At 34.5% G+C, this 18,962-nt stretch overlaps 1 protein-coding gene across 7 annotated transcripts in view; it reads left to right on the top strand.

Annotated features, from left to right (window-relative positions):
• Positions 1 to 18,962, top strand: part of LOC131075878 (MADS-box transcription factor 23) — a 97,548-nt gene that overhangs the window by 34,443 nt on the left and 44,143 nt on the right. For all 7 annotated transcript variants that reach the window (XM_058012816.2, XM_058012809.2, XM_058012835.2 and 4 more), the window contains 2 exons: positions 1,150 to 1,211; positions 1,311 to 1,410. In XM_058012816.2, the coding sequence (XP_057868799.2) occupies positions 1,150 to 1,211; positions 1,311 to 1,410 (162 nt within the window). The remainder of the gene's footprint in view (positions 1 to 1,149; positions 1,212 to 1,310; positions 1,411 to 18,962) is intronic.

Raw genomic sequence — 18,962 nt, 5'->3', positions numbered from 1 at the left:
GTAATAGTTGGAGATGCTTTGGAGGTAGGAATTAAGAAGTAATTTTCTAGCATGACTTAATAACTTACCATTCTACCTTGGCAATCTATCTTGTGTTTTTTCAATTATGCCAATACAAATGGATGCATTAGCCTTTATAAATAAAAGAGGGAGACCAAGATACGTAGTAAGTAAAGAGTATATTGAACAACCCAAAATTGAGATTATTTTTCTTGATTATTTTTTATATGTTGAAGAAGAAAACTTTGCTTCTTTCATATATAGTTAAACTTTGCTATGTTATTTGTTGTATATGTTTTTTAATGTATGCGAGTTCGATTATTATAAATTGCAGTGTCCATTCATGCAAATATTTTTCTTTAGTAAGTTTTTTGTGATTGTTTATGGTGGTTTGGATGTGTGAAAGGATAGAGATACAAATTAGAGTAAAAACTCTTATCACTAAATTGGCAAAAGGTAGCTTTTAAATATTGTACACTATCACTCACAATTGTATCCAAGAGACATTATTGTAAATGTAATGATATCTAAGGTGGATAAATATTAGGGATTGAGGTATAATTGAAGTGTTTTGGTCTAAAAAAGTGTTAGTATAGGGCATACTAATATCAAGAAGTGTTTATGTGCCAAATAATTTTAAAGGCACTATTACAACATTTTTTAAACAAAAGAGTTCAATATAACTAGTAACCTATAAAAAAGTGCTAAGTACACAATTATTATCTCTACACTTAGTTCTATCTCTATTAATAACAATATTGATTAATATTAAAAATAGATATGTATCTTAAAACCTATGTATTCTTATCTTTCATTTTGGATTATGTAATATCATATTTTTATAACCCATTATAATAAATACATTAAATTATACTCTAACCTCATTATAATAATTTATAGTAAAAATAATATCGTATTGTCATTATCAAATTAATTTTTTATTAATAACTTATTTTTTTATTATAATATTTATCAATAATTTATATTTAAGTTATTATATTTTTACTAGTAAATTAATATTTATTCATTTTATCTATATTAAATATTTTAATATTAATATATAATAGAAATGATAACGTAACATTTTGTATTATGTTTAAAGATATACCGGCCTTAAATATTTTACTAATTTTTTTAAGGTACTTGCAGGTTGATAATCAAGACCTCGGAAGGATAAAACAAGAAATGGAAAATATTAACTATAATTTGAGGTAAAACATAAATAAATGTTATTGAAAAATATGAAGCTACTATTTATTGTGAGTAAATAGTTTTTGTAAACTGAGAATTTGTTTGTTGACTTCTCATAGGCATATGGATGGAGAGGACCTACAAGGGCTAACCATAAAAGAGATTCAATTCCTAGAACAAATGTTGGAAGTTGGGTTGCATAGAATTCGATCAACAAAGGTATATTATTATTATATATTATTAGTAGGGAAAATAACATGTTTCACATAAATAATCAATCAATTTCTAATGATCAAATAGTTCAATTTAAGATAAAAAGTTGAGTTAAATTATGTTATGTATATAATATTTATGATTTAAATACGATGTTTAGTTTTTAATTTGATGTGTACTTAACTGTAATATTTATGTTATAAACTGATTTGTCGATGTGTTAGAAAATTAAAACTTTTAAACACTTTTTTAAAATATTAAAAATAGTTTTATTGTTGTGGTTCACTTTTATGATTATGAAATTGACCTCCTCCCCTACTGATTGAAACCTTGTAAGTGGATCTAAACATTGCTATTTTTTGTTTACAACATATTTACTTTGATGCCCACAAATCATTTATAAAAAGGGTGGTATTGATAGGCATTGATGAGGAGTTTCCTAGTTTGAGTTTGTTCTCCTCTGGTTGAATTTTAGTTACTATGTCAGCAATATGATATAATGATCAAATATAGCTAGTAATTATGCAATATGTCGATACTACTAATGTAATATTGATGTCACATGATAATGATTTGTTGTCCATCGATTCTTTGTTCTAGATATGTTTAATGATTCCTCTCAATTTCTAAATCGTAATATTGAATTAGGGTTTCTACAATCATGATCAAGTTTTAGCATTCCTCCATGATGAATGCATGCATTAACATCAATCAAGCAATATAAAGTCTTGTGTGAGACTTCAAGCCAGTGCTTTTGTATCAAAGGTAATATTTATCATTTCAAGCATTTTTACTAAGGTTTCGGTCTTTGTGCTTTCTAGTGTCAAGCTCTATTTTTTATCAAACATTATTGTAATACAGGTGGAAACACCAACACAGGGTTTGTCTTAGGAAAGCTCCTATACTATTGAATTTTCTGGACAACTGACAGAGGGAGGTGAATCGGTAGTAAATTATTACTTTTTTACAAAAACAAATCTGATAATTTCAGATTTTTTAACCATGAACAAAGAGTAACATAAAAGAACACACACAAGAAACACCAGATATGGCATGGAAAACCCAAGAAGGGAAAAACCATGGTGAATGTTAGTTCTCAAAATAAAAAAACTTGTTAGTGTGACACCGGTTAAGGTGATTTTTATAAGATGGCTCACTGCAAGTGGACTCATTGCCTGGCTAAACCACTAGAAATAGGAGGGCTCACTACGTAGAGGAAGAAAGAAAGAATCCACCACAAAGGCACAAATGCCCCTTTGATACAATGCTGGAAAAAACCTTAGGCTCACTGCCACTGGTAACAAACAACATTAGCACATAATGATGTTGATCAACCACTTTGCATCACCAAAGATAGATCTTCCTTTCACAATCAACTTCCTTCTACATACACCTTATTATTTTTGTTACAGTACAACCATACTGTATATATATACCAATCTCCAAGATAGATTTTCCAAGTCAGCCAAGACGATAATAAAATATAATTCAAAATAGGTCTTCACTAAGTATTCCCATGGTGGAGAGGAATGAAAAGTGGACCACACCACAAATCAACATGTTATCCAAATGCCGCAATCACCAAACCAAGAAGATAGAGCGTTTGGGGTTAATTGGACCAAGTAAGAACAATTCTGGAATACAACAAGTGTCGAATTAGAATAACAAAGATACATGCATTAGAAGCATAAATCCATAAATGCAACAAGAGAACTAAAGATGTAAAGCAATGCAAAGCTTTGCAAACTTTGTAAGACAAACATCATCAAAACAACATAGACTTCCGGAGAACACCTTTCGAACCATCAAAACATGAGAAGAATCTTAAGACAATATCCACCAATGTGCCAACATATCATGAATATATCTGCAATAAGTCAAAACATCTAGAGCAAAAACTAAACATTGAGACAAAATTAGTACGTTGACATCAATGAAAACCATATTGAAACATCAAGCAACTTGAAATTTGCAACAATCTCCTCCTTTTTCATTGATGTTAACATTCATCAATGACAAACATTTTCTCCATCATGTTCAACAAAATTTCTCAAGAACACTTCTCCCCTTTAGAAAGAAAAACTATACACTTCCAAACTTCTTCAAACTTCTCAAGCACAAACTTCTCAAACTTCTCCTCATTTGACATCAAGGACAAAAGTAAATAACAACACAACTCAGAAATCATAACTCCTAAGATGAAGCCCTAAACATTAGCCCAAACAGAAATATGCATGAACTATGCTGGACTAATGCACTGCCAAATCTACTTAGTTTAAACTAGGAAGGGAAATAACCCCTAACAACTATTGAAGATACTCAAAAGTATCTTTGCACAACGCCTTTGTAAATATATCTAAAAATTTCTCTTTGGTAGGTACATATTCAAGTTTCACTTCATTGTCCAATACTTTTTCTCTCAAGAAATGATAGCAAATAGAAATATGCTTTGTTTTGGAATACAAAACCGGGTTCTTAGAGATATTGATTGCACTTGTATTATCACATATGATTGAGATAGGTTTATCAAACAATACACCAATATCCTTCAATTTTATTTCCATCCATAGTACTTGAGTGCAACATGAAGCAACTGCAATGTACTCATCTTTTGTGGTTGATAAAGATATAAAATCTTGCTTCTTACTTACCCATGCAACTAATTAGGAGCCGAGGAAAAATGCTCCACCTCTTGTACTTTTCCTGACATCAACACTTCTTGCCCAATCTGCATTAGTATAAGATTTATGAGTAAAGTTTGATCCTTTGGGATACCACAGTCCAAAGTCTTTTGTTCGTTCAAGTATTTGAATATCCCCTTTACTGCAACATGTGACTCTTTTGGTTCCTACAAAAATTTGGCTACAAGACAAACAACATATATGATATCTAGTCTTGTAGCTGTCAAATATAACAATCCTCCAATCATTGACCTATACTTGCTTGCATCAATATTAGGAGATTTATCATCATTAGTCAACTTACTTCTAGCAGTCATGGGAGTATATATGGTTGGTTTGAAATTCTCCAAACCAAACTTTTTCAATAATTCTTGAACATATTTTGATCGAGAAATAAAAATGCCTTTACTGTTCTGATTTACTTGCAATCAAAGAAAGAAATTCAACTCACCAATCATAGATGTTTCAAATTCCTTCTGCATTTCACTAGCAAATTTCTTTCACATATCATCATTGTTGGCTATTTGGTGGAATTGATTATGTGTTGCATTGATGTTTTGTCATTGATGTCAACACTAGCTATTTGGATGTTTTATCGACACCCTTTTGGTCCCGATAGGTTGAGTAGTTTTTGGTTAACCTGGATCCGACATGATCTGACAGGCTCCGATATAGTCTAGTAATGGAATTGGCTTTCTCATGATACTTATACTTATATTTGGTTAATTGATTTTGGTCTGGTGATTGAATGCTATCCTACTTGCTTACGAGATTGGTTTCTGGTTCCGGCGAGGGTTTCACCAACAAAGCTTTTAGTGGAGATCTTTGATGAATTGCATAAGTGGTGTTGGTATAGCTTCTGATGGAGTTTTAGGATGTTGTTGATGATCATGTTCGAGATTTCACGTTTGGAGATTATTGTTAAAGCGTATGAACCTATACTTGGTCTCGGTTGATCTACGTTATGGACCGGCTTTAATGTAACGTGTGGATAAGACTTGTTGATGTATTTCCAGGATGTCTTATGTGTTGATATTATTTGTTTGGTCTAAAGACCAACATGGTTTGTAATTATGTAATTGGTTTATTGTCTGGTGGCCGACCTGATTGTTTATGGTCAAGGGTTTGTATAAATAAATGTAAGATCTCATTGTAAATCATTATGGTTAATGAAAAAGGTCATGGTCAAGGAATGTAATGTTCGATTAAATGTAATATCATTCAGGCAGAGGAGTTGGTCGATCATTGGAGATCGAATTGGGTTTATGTAAGAGGATCTAGTCCTCCGGTATTGAGCTTAACCGGAACTGTACTCGGGCATAGGAGATGTTATCTTTTGCAGTTCAACACTTCTCCAGATTTATATCTAGTCAGTGAGGCTCCTTTTGTGATGAGCAGTATGGTCTAGGTCGTTGGCCTTCCTGCAAGTGCAGGCCCCTTCATTGTAATTCACATACTTACTGCAGATGTATTATCTAACTGTGGGTAGGCTTCTCACCATAGTTTTTCCCTTTATCGGGTTTTCCATGTACAAATATTGGTGTTGTGTGGATGACTTTTATTCTGCGATTACTGCTTATGCTTAATTGGTTTAACTACTATTCCGGTATTATTGTTTTGGGTTTCGGTATTAAAGTTTTAATTGCTGAATGTTCATGTAATCTGAGACAACTTATTCACCCCTCCCTCTCAGTTGTCTTCCAATTATCTGAACTGTCTAACAATTGGTATCAGAGCTTTTGTCCTCTCTGCAGAAAGCTTAACTGCTTGAGGAAAATCCTATGGCAACTAACAGTTCAAGTTCATCCAGTTCTTTTGGAGCTATCTTTCGAAGGGATATTCTGAGGCTTAGAGGCTTGATGAAATAAATTACATAGTATGGAAGATTCAGATGGAGACTCATCTGAGATGTCTTGGCAAGGATATTCAGGAGATCAAACAGAATGGTGTCACACCCTATAATCCACGATATGACAATCCTCCTCCAACAAGCGTGGACAAAGAGCTTGAGAATGATTGTAGAGCAAGAGAAGCCCTCTTGTGTACACTTTTTGATCAGCAAATAATGGGATCAACTGCTAAATCATCTAGAAAGGCTATATGGGATAAGTTGGAGACTCTTAATGAAGTTGACCCTATAGTAAATATTGCTAAACTTGATGGTTAGTGAGATATGAAAACCTGAAGATGGAAGAAGATGAAAGGAACACTGCATTCATGGAAAGGGTAAATGAGATTGTTATGGGAATTCAATATTGTGGTGGAACTCTGAACGGAAATGAAATTGTTTCTAAAATCTTGAGAGCCCTACCACCGGCATACAAAATGAAGGCTACTGCTATTAATGAGTTGAGAACAATGACTAAAATATTTGTCAACAGAGATACTTTGGTTGTGAAACTATCTGCTTTTGAGCTTGAGGAATTTGGACCTTCTGGAGCTATGAAGACTGAACTTGCTTTTCATGCATCTACATCTACAACCGGTAAGCAAGACTGGAAAGCTTTACATGCAAAAGAATTAGAAGATATGAAGAGAGAAGATGATGAGTTTGAGCAACTTGAAGCACTATTTGCTAGAAGAGTACCAAAAGGACTAGTAGGAAGTAAGTATGAAAGAAAAAGACCTTTTAAATTTTTTGCATGTAATAAGATTGGTCATTTTGCATCTAGATGTCCTAAAAGAAATTCAAGATTTGAAGGAAGAGTTAAAAGATCGTTTAAGCCTAACATTAGATATCATAACAAATATAAGTAAAAGAAAAACAGAGACAAATCATGCTACATAGCGGATGAGGAAGGCATTACTGATTCAGATAATGAACCGACAGAAGACTCTGCTAGTGGATCCGACAATGAGAAAGAATGGGTGTTCCTAGCTATCAAGGAAGATGATCCGACATTGGAAGAGAATGTACCTGAGGAGAAGACACTTGTTGCTAAAATTGAAGACAAGGATGAATGGGTAATTGAGAGTAGTTGTTCACATCATATGACTGGAGATAAAGGGAAGTTTCTATCTTTGCAAGAATTTAATGGTGGTCTAGTTAGATTTGGGGATGACAAGGCATGTATGGTCAAAAGAAAAGGAACTATATCATTGGATGGTAAGAACAATACTGACAATGTTTATTATATTAAAGGTTTGAAGAATAATCTATTGAGTGTAGGACAATTGGTAGGTAAGGGATTTCAATTACAGTTCAAAGATGGAAAATGCAAAATCATTAATAGATCTGGCTTGGAGATTGCAACCGGTACACAGAAAAAGGTAATATATTTCATTAAACTCCGGTGAGAAGACATGTTTAATTACATAGATTGATGAGAGTTGGTTATGGCATAAAAGGTCGTGTCATGTGAATTTTGATTGCATAATGAAGATTAGTTCAACTAAGGCAGTTAGGGATATACCTAAGATTATGAAGCCCTATAATCCGGTATGTAAAAAATATCAAATGGATAAATAGGTTAGAACCTCTTTTAGGAGTATACAAGATAAATCAAATGATGTTCTTGATCTTATTCATACTGATTTGTGTGGTCCTGCTAGAGTTAAAAGTTTTCATGGTGATAGACATTTCATGCTAATCATTGATGATTATTCTAGAAGGATGTGGGTTACTTTTTTTAGAGAAAAATCTGAAACATTTGAAAAGTTTAAAATCTTAAGGCTAAAGTGGAAACTGAGACATGATTGAAGATTAAATGTTTGAGATCAGATCATGGTGGAGAATTCACATCCGGTGAGTTTAATAACTTTTGTGACAAGCATGGTATAAGAAGACAATTTTCTACTCCCTGGACACCTCAACAGAATGAAGTTGTGGAAAGGAAAAACAGAACTATCTTGGATGCTACTAGAACAATGATGATGGAAGCTAATCTACCTCATATCTATTGGAGAGAAGCAATGAGTACAATGGTTTATACATTCAACAGAGTACATATCAAAGGAGAAACTAGTAAGACACCTTATGAATTATGGTTTGGCAATACACCTATAGTTAAGTATTTTAGAATTTTTGGTAGTAAATGTTATCTCAGGAGAGATGATACTATTAAAAAATTTGATCCTAGATGTGATGAAGGCATAATTCTTGTTTATTCTAATGAAAGCAAAGCTTATAGATGTTATAAGAAGAGATTGCAGAGAATTGTGGAGAGTGCTAATGTCGAAGTAGATGAGCTGAACAAAAGTCAAATCAGGGTTTATGAGAAGGAACCGAAAGTGGAAATGATTATATCTGAACCGGTAGCACCTTTACCGGAACAAAAAGTTGAACCAGTTACTGCGACAACATCAGAGAACTCTACAGTAATTGAAGATCAAGGAAGAGGAACTGAGAGTCAAAAGACTCCTAGGTATGTGAGATTAAATCATTATGAAGATCAAATCGTTAGGGACAAAAGCAATGGAGTGATGACAAGAAGAGGACTGACAACTAATGAGGTATGTTTAATTTCACAAGTTGAACCGGTATTAGTAATTGAGGCATCTAAAGATGAATTTTTGTTAAAATTTATAGAAGAAGAATTAGATCAGATTGAGAAAAATAACACATGGACTTTGGTTCCCCAACCTAAAAATAAAAATGTTATTGGAACTAAATGGGTTTTTAGGAATAATTTGAATGAGGATGGTCAAGTTATAAGGAATAAGACTAGATTGGTTTGTAAAGGATATTCTCAGAAGGAAGGAATTGATTATGGAGAGACTTTTGCACCTGTAGCTAGGATTGAAGCTGTAAGATTATTTCTTACCTATGTTGCTTATAAAAACTACAAGGTTTATCAGATGGATGTTATATGTGCATTTTTGAATGAGAATATTGATGAGGAAGTTTTTATTGAGCAACCTGATGGTTTTTCACTATCAAATGATACATATATGGTTTGGAGGTTAAGGAAAACTTTATATGGGTATAAACAAGCACCTAGAGCTTGGTATGCAAGGTTCGATAAATATCTTTTGAAGCTTGGTTTTACTAAGGGCAGTGCTGACAGTATTTTATATTATAAAATTACTGATGATGATAAACTGATTGTTGAAGTATTTGTTGATGACATTATTTTTGGAGGTGAAGATAAATTATGCATAGAATTTTCTAAGAATATGGAGAAAGAATTTGAGATGTCTATGATTGGTGAGATGAAATTTTTCTTAGGTTTGTAGATTACTTAGACTGATAAAGACATTTTTATTTGTCAAATTAAATATGTTAAGAAATTGTTGAATAAATTTGGTATGGGAGATTCTAAACCGGTAAGTACTCCTATGGTTACAAGTGAGAAATTGATAAGAAAAGATGTTTCTGCATCGCTAAATCCTACAGGATACAAATCTATGATTGGAGGTATGCTTTATTTGAATCAGACTAGGCCTGACATTATAAATGTTGTTTGTGTTGTTTTAAGATTTCAGAGTGATCCTAGAGAAAATCATGAGATGGCAGTGAAAAGAAATTTTAAATACCTTCAAGGTACATCAGAATATGGCTTATGGTACCCTAAGGATGATAACTTTACTTTATGCGCATATATAGATGCTGATTGGGTTGGAGATGTTGATGACCAGAAAAGCACTTTTGGTGGAGCTTTATTTCTTGGAAAGAAGTTAGTTTTATGGATCAACAAGAAATAGTCATGTACTTCTCTATCTACTGTTGAAGCTGAGTATGTTGCTGCTGCTACTAACTGTACATAAGTTTTATGTGATAACTCTGTTGTTATTGATATATCAAAGAATCTTCTATTTTATTCTAAGACAAAACACATATCTATCAAGTATAACTTTTTGAAGGAGAAGGTGCAAGTAAATGAAGTTAGGCTAGTTTATGTGAACATTAAAGAGCAGATTGTAGATATTCTCACTAAACCATTATCCAAGGAATCATTTGAGTACCTAAGAGACAAATTAGGAGTTTCTGCCCCTCCGATAGAGACTTGATTGATGTAGTTTGGCATCAGTCCGACATGCACTATCTGAGATACTATTCATTCATGCACTAATGTGGGATGCTACTGCTTAGGGGGAGTAGTCAGCTTTGAGATTCAGAGGCTTATGTTTTTACTTTGATATTTCTGTCAGATTTCTTGCATTGATGTCAAAGGGGGAGTGATATTGATGTGAAAAAGAAAGATAATTTCAGAGCTTTACAGAGATATTATTCATAGGGGTAGAGATGTTGATATTCAGAGCTATACGCGGGTGATTGTTGGCTGTCTTCCATAAGGGGAGACTTGTTTGGCATTTTGTGGTACTTAGATGTTTTTCACATCTAGTGTTGCCATCAATGCCAAAGGGGGATATTGTTGGCCATTTGGTGGAATTGATTATGTGTTGCATTGATGTTTTGTCATTGATATCAACACTAGCTGTTTCTGGTTAACTTGGATCCGACATGATCCAGCAGGCTCCGGTATAGTCTGTTGATGGAATTGGCTTGCTCATGATACTTATACTCATATTTGGTCAATTGGTTTTGGTCTGGTGATTGGATGCTATCCTGCTTGCTTAAAAGATTGGTTTCCGGTTCCGACGAGTGTTTCATGGGTAGAGCTTTTAATGGAGATCTTTGATGAATTGCATAAGTGATGTTGGTGCAGCTTCTGATGGAGTTTCAGGATGTTGTTGATGATCATGTTCGAGACTTGGCATTTGGAGATCATTGCTGAAGTGTATGGACCTATACTTGGTCACGGTTGATCTAAGTTATGGACCGATTTTAATATAGCGTGTGGATAGGACCTATTGATGTATTTCTGGGATGTCTTATGTGTTAATATTATTTGATTAGTCTAAAGGATGACATGGTTTGTAATTATGTAATTGGTTTATTGTCTGGTGGCCAACCTGATTGTTTATGATTGAGGGTTTGTATAAATAAATGTAAGATCTCATTGTAGATCATCATGGTTAATGAAAATGGTCATGGTCAAGGAATGTAATGTGCGAATAAATTTAATATCATTCAGGTAGAGGAGTTGGTCGATCATTGGAGATCAAATTGGGTTTATGTAAGAGGATTTAGTCCTCCGGTATTGAGCTTAACCAAAACTATACTCAGGCATAGGAGATGCTATCTTTTGTAGTTCAACACTTCTCCAGATTTCAGTCTGGATTTATATCTAGTCAGTGAGGCTCCTTTTGTGATGAGCAGTATGCTCTAGGCTGTTGGCCTTCTTGCAAGTGCAAGCCCCTTTATTGTAATTCTATTGCAGAAGTATTATCTGACTATGGGTAGGCTTCCCACTGTGGTTTTTTTCTTTATTTGGTTTTCTACGTACAAATCTTGGTGTTGTGTGGATGGCTTTTATTATGTGATTACTGCTTATGCTTAATTGGTTTAACTGCTATTTTGGTATTATTGTTTTGGGTTCCAGTATTAAAGTTATAATTGCTGAATATTCTTGTATTTTGAGACAACTGATTCACCCCCCTCTCAATTGTCTTCCGGTTATCTGAACTATCTAACAATCATTGCCACGAAAGATCATGTCATCCACATATACATTAACAATTAAGATCTTACTTGATTAAACTCTGAAATAGAGATTGATGTCAATAGACACTTTTTGAAAACCTTGATTCAATAGATACTTATCTAACCTTCCATACCAAGCTCTAGGTGCTTGCTTCAATTCATACGACGCCTTCCGCAATCTGAAAACAACATTCAGATCATTTGATAATTTGAATCCTTTCAGTTGTTCAATGTAGACTTCTTCTTTCAATTCTCCATATAGAAATGTTGACTTCACATCCATTTGATAGACTTTGAAATCCTTATATACTGCAAAAGCCAAAAACATCCTAATAGCCTCCATTCTAACAACAAGAGCATACGCTTCTTCAAAATCAACAACTTCAACCTGTGTGTAACCTTTGCATATCAACCTTGCTTTGTTTCTCACAGTCTGACCATCTTCATCTAGCTTATTGCAAAATACCCACTTTATTCCAATAACATTCTTATCTATAAGTCTAGGGACTAGTTCCCAAGTTTGATTTTTCTCAATTTGATCTAGCTCTTCCTTCATTTCTTTCATTCAATTTTGATCTTTGCAGGCTTCTTCAACTATCTTAGGTTCGGACTAAGAAAGCAAACACAAAAGGACTTGCTCTTCAACAATTTTGGTTCCTCTAATAACTCCTTTATTTTTATCTCCTATGATTTGATTCTTAGAATGAATTTTCTTCACATACCTTGGGGTTTTTGATATGCTTTCTAGAGCAACCTGATTTTTTCTTCTTCTTCTCTTCATCTATATTCTTTTCTCCTTCATCAGATACCCTACTTGAATGACAACTTCTTTTGAAATGTTCTCATCAACCTTCACATTTGCACTTTCAACAATTCTATTCAATCTCTTGTTATAATATTTGTAAGCATTTCTTTTTATATAACCAAGAAATATACCTTCATCTCTCTGCTATCAAACTTTCCAAGATTCCATTCATCTCTTTGAATATAACGTGCTTCCAAAAAATTGAAATACTTCATAGATGGGATCCTTCTATACCATAACTCATATGATGTCTTCCCAAGCTTCTTTCAGAATAGAACTCTGTTAAGGGTATATACAATAGTATGTATAGCTTCTCTGTAGTAAACTTCTGTTAAATTTCTTTCCTTGATCATAGTTCTTGTTGCCTCTTTAATAGTCTTATTCATCTTTTCAACTACACGATTCTGATGAGGTGTCCTAGGTGCTGATAAATATCTTCTAATTTCATATTTCTCATAGAAAGTATCAAATTTATCATAAATAAATTCTCCCCCTCTATCAAATCTCAAACACTTAATTCTTCTATCAACTTTATTCTCAACTCTAGCTTTAAATATCTTGAATTTCTCTAATGCTTCTGACTTTTTTCTTAGAAATGCAACCTGTCATTCTAGAATAATCATCAATTAAGAGCATGGAATGCCTCTCACTTTGTAAACTTCTTGTTTTGGTTGGACCACATAGGTTTGTGTATTAGATCCAACAATATGGTAGACTTGTTCATTTCCTTTGAATGTTCCCTTTGTTTTCCCACATAAAATTCTTTGCAAATACTATTATCCGGTTTAGTCAGTCTTGATAAAACTCTCACATCTTTTATCATTCTAATTTTCACCAAATTGTCAAAATTGATACGACACATCCTTGAGTGCCACAACCAACTCTCATTGATTTGTGATAATAAACAATGTCCTATAGCAACTTCCGGTTGATACGTGTTTCAACTGGTCTTTTCCCCCGCAACAATAATAGTTCTAGATCTCTTCCAGATCTCATAACCACCATCCTTCAAGATGACATTGTAACCATTTTTGCACATCTATCCAACACTCAAGAGATTATGATGCAATCAATATACATAGTAAACTTTGTCATTGTTATTCTTTCCATCAAATGTAATAAGAAGAAATTCCAACAATTTGAGTAGTTTGATCATCTCCAAATCTAACAGAACCACCATCATACTTCTCAAGTTTTATGAACTTACTTTTGTCACCATCCATACGATTTGAATATCCACTATCAATCAACCATTCATTCTTATCTCTTCTAACATGCAATACTGAAGCAATAGTTTTAGCAATTTTAAAGTAATTAGATTTAGGTCCATCTTTCTCTACCATGAACAAATAGTCGCCATCATAATCTGAGTCACCATCTGAAATACCAGCATCATTTCTAACATAATAGGCTTTCTTATTGAATTTTCCTTTGTTATCATTAAACTTTTGTTTTGATTCTCTTTTCAGACATCTAGATGTATAATGATCAATCTTTCCATATTTAAAGCATTGAAGTGGTAACATACCTTTATACTTGGTAGTTCCTCTCTTTAGTTTTCTCACAAAGTTTGCTTCCATCTCATCCAAGCTCTCATCATCTGAAGCTTCATCAAAAAAAATTTATGCTTTAAAAGTCAAATCTGATTTTGCTTTGTCTCTACAAAAATTCCACATCTCAAATGCAATCAAGGTGCCAAACAACTATTCTCTAGTGAAGTTTGTTGAACCATAGGTCTCCTTAATAGTTAATGTTTTATCACTGTAACTCTCTAGTAAAGTTCTCATGCTCTTCTATATCACATCCTTCTCATCCAAGATACCACCAAGATCTTTGATCTTGTTTACAACACCATCGACGTTCTGAAAATATCTTGCTACACCTTCACATTCTTTCATTTTCAAATTCTCATAAGTGCCCTTAGCAATCAACATCTTAGATAGCTTGACTCTTTCATTTCCTTCATAAATACTTTTTAGTCTTTCTCAAACCTCATAAGCAATGTCTAAAGCAACAACCTTCACCAATTCAGTTTTAGATAAAGCACTAAAGGTAGCATACCTTGCTTGCTCATTTTCTTCATAAGCTTCAATCTCATTCGATGTAGTAGGTCCATTTGCCGGTGCCTAATACTCAGTCTCCACAACATTCCAAGTCTTGTAACTCAGAGAAATCAAATATCCTCACATCTTTACTTTCTAGAAACTATAGTTACATCCTTCAAAGTTAGAAATAGTTAATTTACGTACCATCAGATCTTCTTGAGCAGTTAATCTCACATTTTGGGAACCAAAGCTCTAATACCAATTGTTGAATGTTCTAGATAACTAAGAGGGGGGGGCATGAATGAATTATAAATTAAAATATATTACTTTTCTACAGAAAAAGATCCGATAATTTAAATTTAAATTTCGGTCGCGCAAAAGGCATTTGAACGAAGGTGAATCCAAAATTCGCAGAAACGAGAGCAAAATGCCCAAGTTCAAAACTCGAAAATTGGTTGAGTACGCTGAAATACAAGTAAAGGGCTCACAAAACATGTAGAAGGCCGAAAACTTTAAAATTCCTAAATCATGCCATTTTGATTCATGTAAGCCAAAATCTTCTAAAAGACCAAAATCGCGAAAAGACATCATTTTGGCCGAAAAGTTCAATATCTCCCAAAATTGCACATTTTCTCTCCAATAGCTGAGTTTCTTATTTTACCTAAAGAGCTTGAAATTTATCAAAGGGTATTTTAATAAGTCATATTTCGATCAAATAACCCGAAGCTAGGGAAGAAATCATGCAAATCAGCTCGATTAGCCAAAATTCAAGAACAAAAGGGAGGTGTTTAAACAAAAGAAAATCGCATGCTCCTTATAAAATGTTTGAATTTTTCTAAGGTGGACATTTTGAAGGTTAATTTGTAAGTTTACGTTCACTCATTTTCTTCAATATATCAAGGGTAAAATTTTATGAAAGAGGTTCGTTTAGAATAAAATCGCACATTTTATCTTAAGCAATTGAGTTTTGCCATCCTGAAAGCAAGTCAATAAGCCAAGAGGCTTTAGTGGACTCAAATCACCCAAGCATCATCAAGGTGAAGGTTCAGATTTCATGTTTGAAGAGAAGCATTCAAAAGATACATCTCATAAAGAGCTTCTCGAGCCAGGCGTTAAAAATTTATTGTTTGTTAAATTAATTTAATTAATTTTTCAAATTGATTTATTAAAGTGATTGATTATTCGCAAGTCGAAGGCATCGTCCGGAAGAACCAGGTGAAAGCTTGAAACGTCAAGGAGCCAAGTGCTAAAAGTTGAAGAAGAAGATGCAGGAACACACTGAAGGAGTGCAAGATCTGAATTGAGCATTGGGAAGTACACCATTGAACAAGCAGCTAAAGTCCACCACCAGGACCCAAGATCGAAGAACACTCCAAATGCTGCAAGTGTATGCTTAAAAAATACACAGTTGGATTAATTCCAAAAATTCAGTTTTAAAAACCGAAATTGTTGTAATGTAAAACTGCCTATGGGTTCTGCTCAAGGTATTTATAACAAAGGGAACATAGGTCAGTTATGTTCAACTACCGGATAGATCCCAATTGAAGCCAAATAATGATAAGTAGTTGAGAAGGTGGTTGGGTAGGTAACTAAGAATTGAGTGGGCATGGGTTAAGGTTGCCAACTTCTCAGAGGTAGGTTGTAGCCCTTGGATGCAATCAATCCTAGCCACCGGTTCGACATGAAAAATCTATAAAAGGCAAAGGCCTTTCTTTTGTAAAGGGTTAGAATTTTGTAGTTTGATTTTAGAAGTTAGAATAGGCTAGAAGTTAGGAAGTTAAATTTTAGGAATATTATAGAGATGCTGCATAAATTATTGTAATAGGCATCTAAAATCAATATATAGAAATTGATTTGGTGTTTATCATCTTTTATTCATTTTGTTTGCATGGTTTCTTTTAGGTAGTTAATATTAGAGTGCAGGGATTTTAATGGTGAAGTGTAGAGGGGTATTTGATGCATTTCTGGTTCATACCATTGGGGGTCTGTTGATTGTAGGTCACCGTGCATGGTTAGTCTGAACCCAAACTATGCTTAGTTCAACTGCAGGTGTTCGTTTTAGGCTGCACCAGAATTGGGTGGCTAAAACGAGTGTCTCCGGTCTGAAAATCCTTCATCCCTTGGAACTTGCACCATTCTTGTCTAGTTGTGAGGGTGTCTCTGGCAAAACAAGAACTGGTTTATCGAAATATGTCTACCCGTTGCATCAGCTGTTATCATCCTTGTCCTTAGGTCTCCTAAACCCTTCATCTTTGCTTTTTATTTTGTAGTCTAAGAATCACAACAGACCAGCTCATTGCAAAATGTAAGTCCCCTTGTGCTCCCAACAAAACACATCGATCACTGAGTTATCCCGCAGTCAAACCTTGACAATTAAAACCTTGAGGTCATCCCCATTGATCAACTAAAATAACATTAGGGCTTCCTTACACAAGAGAGGATAGGATACTCAATGAGATCATTCTATTCTGTGTTGGCCGGATGGAGTTGTAGCAATGGAATTTTAGCCACGTCAATAGAATTGGTGCTAGAAGGAGGCCCCTTGGTAGGTTCCTTGCAAGAAGTTATCTTTATCATACCCTTCCAATGCTATATTTGGGATATGCCACATTCCTGTTAAACCAGAAAAAACCAAAAAACCAAAAAATCAGAAAATTTGAAAAATACAAAGAAAATTCTGAGTCAGCCACTTCATGAAGACTGTCCGCAATTCGACATTTTCCAAATCCAACAAAGGCTGAGTTTGCAGCTGTATCCAAGGCAGTTATCCGAGTTCACATCTGCAGCTCATTGCAGGATTCATGGCACAACTGAGCATAATGAGTTGAGTTGCTTGACGTTTTTGTCAAGGGTTGAGTTGGCATTGCAAGGGCAGATATTCTTTTGTGATATCTCCAAACCAGAGGAGTTAGCACAGTTGGATATCCCTTTCTCGCTATGCATGGAGACAGTTAGTCAAGTTAAAGCCCAATTTGGACTATCGGAAGAACCAGAAGAGCCCATCACCAACAAAGAATGGAGTGCCTATCTTGCTGCAGATGACTACAGAAGATCGCAAAATCAATGTAGCGCCGCACTCCCCGATGATGTTAGGATGGAGCTATCAAGTGCTAAGCAAGATGCACTAATGAATCAGACTAAGGAAACAAATGAATTTATTATCCCTGCAACTAATGAGGACAATGTTCAAGAGGATGATTGAGTGAGCTTTGTGGATCAGCCACAAGTTGAAGGGCGATTTGCAGCAGCCTCACCAATGGAGGATACGGTCCAAGAGCTTGTCAAGGACATTCTAAAGATCAATCGATCAAGGAGTTCCTGTTGTTTGAAGATGTGTTGATAGAAGTGTATAAAGACACATTGTTCATACAATCTGACGATGCACCAACAAGTGATGCACCCCTCTTTTCTGAGTTTGAGTTCAGTTTTGAGATCGATTTTCAGCCTATACCACCTGACAAAGAGTTTGATGCTGACTTGCACACATCATATGCAATCAAGATGCTGCACCACCAGTGGTGACCTCCAGATACAACTGTTGAAGCTTTCCCGCCACTCGACACCCTGCATGACTCAAAAACTTGTCAGGTTGTTTCTTTCCCTCTTGCTGTTAATTTTAAATATACTTGGTAAACAACCTGTAAATGGATTAACCATGAACCTAATGAACTTCCCGAGCTGATAATCCTACCCGATACCTTGGTTAAATCCGACAGTGGTCAACTAAAAATTTTCTTTTCAGAGTACAAAGGCAAACAAGCTAGACTTAGAACTATTCCCGTTACCCTGTTACTACTACACAAACTGAGAAATCACCCAAGGTCGAGAATGTATTCATATGGTCCGCATTTTGTACAATCGGTCTCTTCTTGTATATAGTTAGTTTATGCTTTTCTTTTCTGTTTTAGAGTAGTTTGTTTTCTGTTTTTAATTTAGTTTCCCTATTTTTCTACTACAGTTTAGTTTTCTTTCCGTGGTATAGGTGTCCTTTCGGAAGGGGTTGTTTCCCTATCATTTTTGTAAGGGGTATGTTTGTTTTTCCTAGCATTGGTGCGTGAAGTCAGGAAGTTTTTTCCAATCTGTTTCATAGATGTCAACTTTGGTAAAGCACCTAATTGACGGTTGCCCCTGTAATCAGTCCATTTGGTTTAAAGCATAGTCATTTTAAAAATTTAGTTGCTTATTGCGTTTTGTCATCAAAATTGTGATCACTATACTTTTAAATGCTTAAAATTGCTTAAGTCTATCGTTTTATCAAAGGGGGGTCAATACAAGTGAAAGTTTGAAGCTCTGCTTCAACGACCACTATAATGCTCAATCCCACGTAGGCTTCACTGCTTACCAGGCAATAGAAAAATCAAAAGTAAAGAAATTGAAAAGCAAAGAAATATCAAATTTCTTGGTTTTGGGAATGTAGACACCTCTGTTGGTACTCAAAAAGAAAATTAATCGGAAACAAAGCAATCTCTATGAACTTACAAGCGATAACCTTGTCGGGGCTATGAACGCTCGCTAGCAACGAGGCAATATCCAAGTTGCTT

Source organism: Cryptomeria japonica, chromosome 10, assembly GCF_030272615.1.
Source record: "Cryptomeria japonica chromosome 10, Sugi_1.0, whole genome shotgun sequence".
In the NCBI taxonomy this organism is placed as follows: Eukaryota; Viridiplantae; Streptophyta; class Pinopsida; order Cupressales; family Cupressaceae; genus Cryptomeria; species Cryptomeria japonica.
The sequence above is the reverse complement of the archived record's forward strand: the minus strand, read 5'-3'. Positions and strand labels throughout refer to the sequence as shown.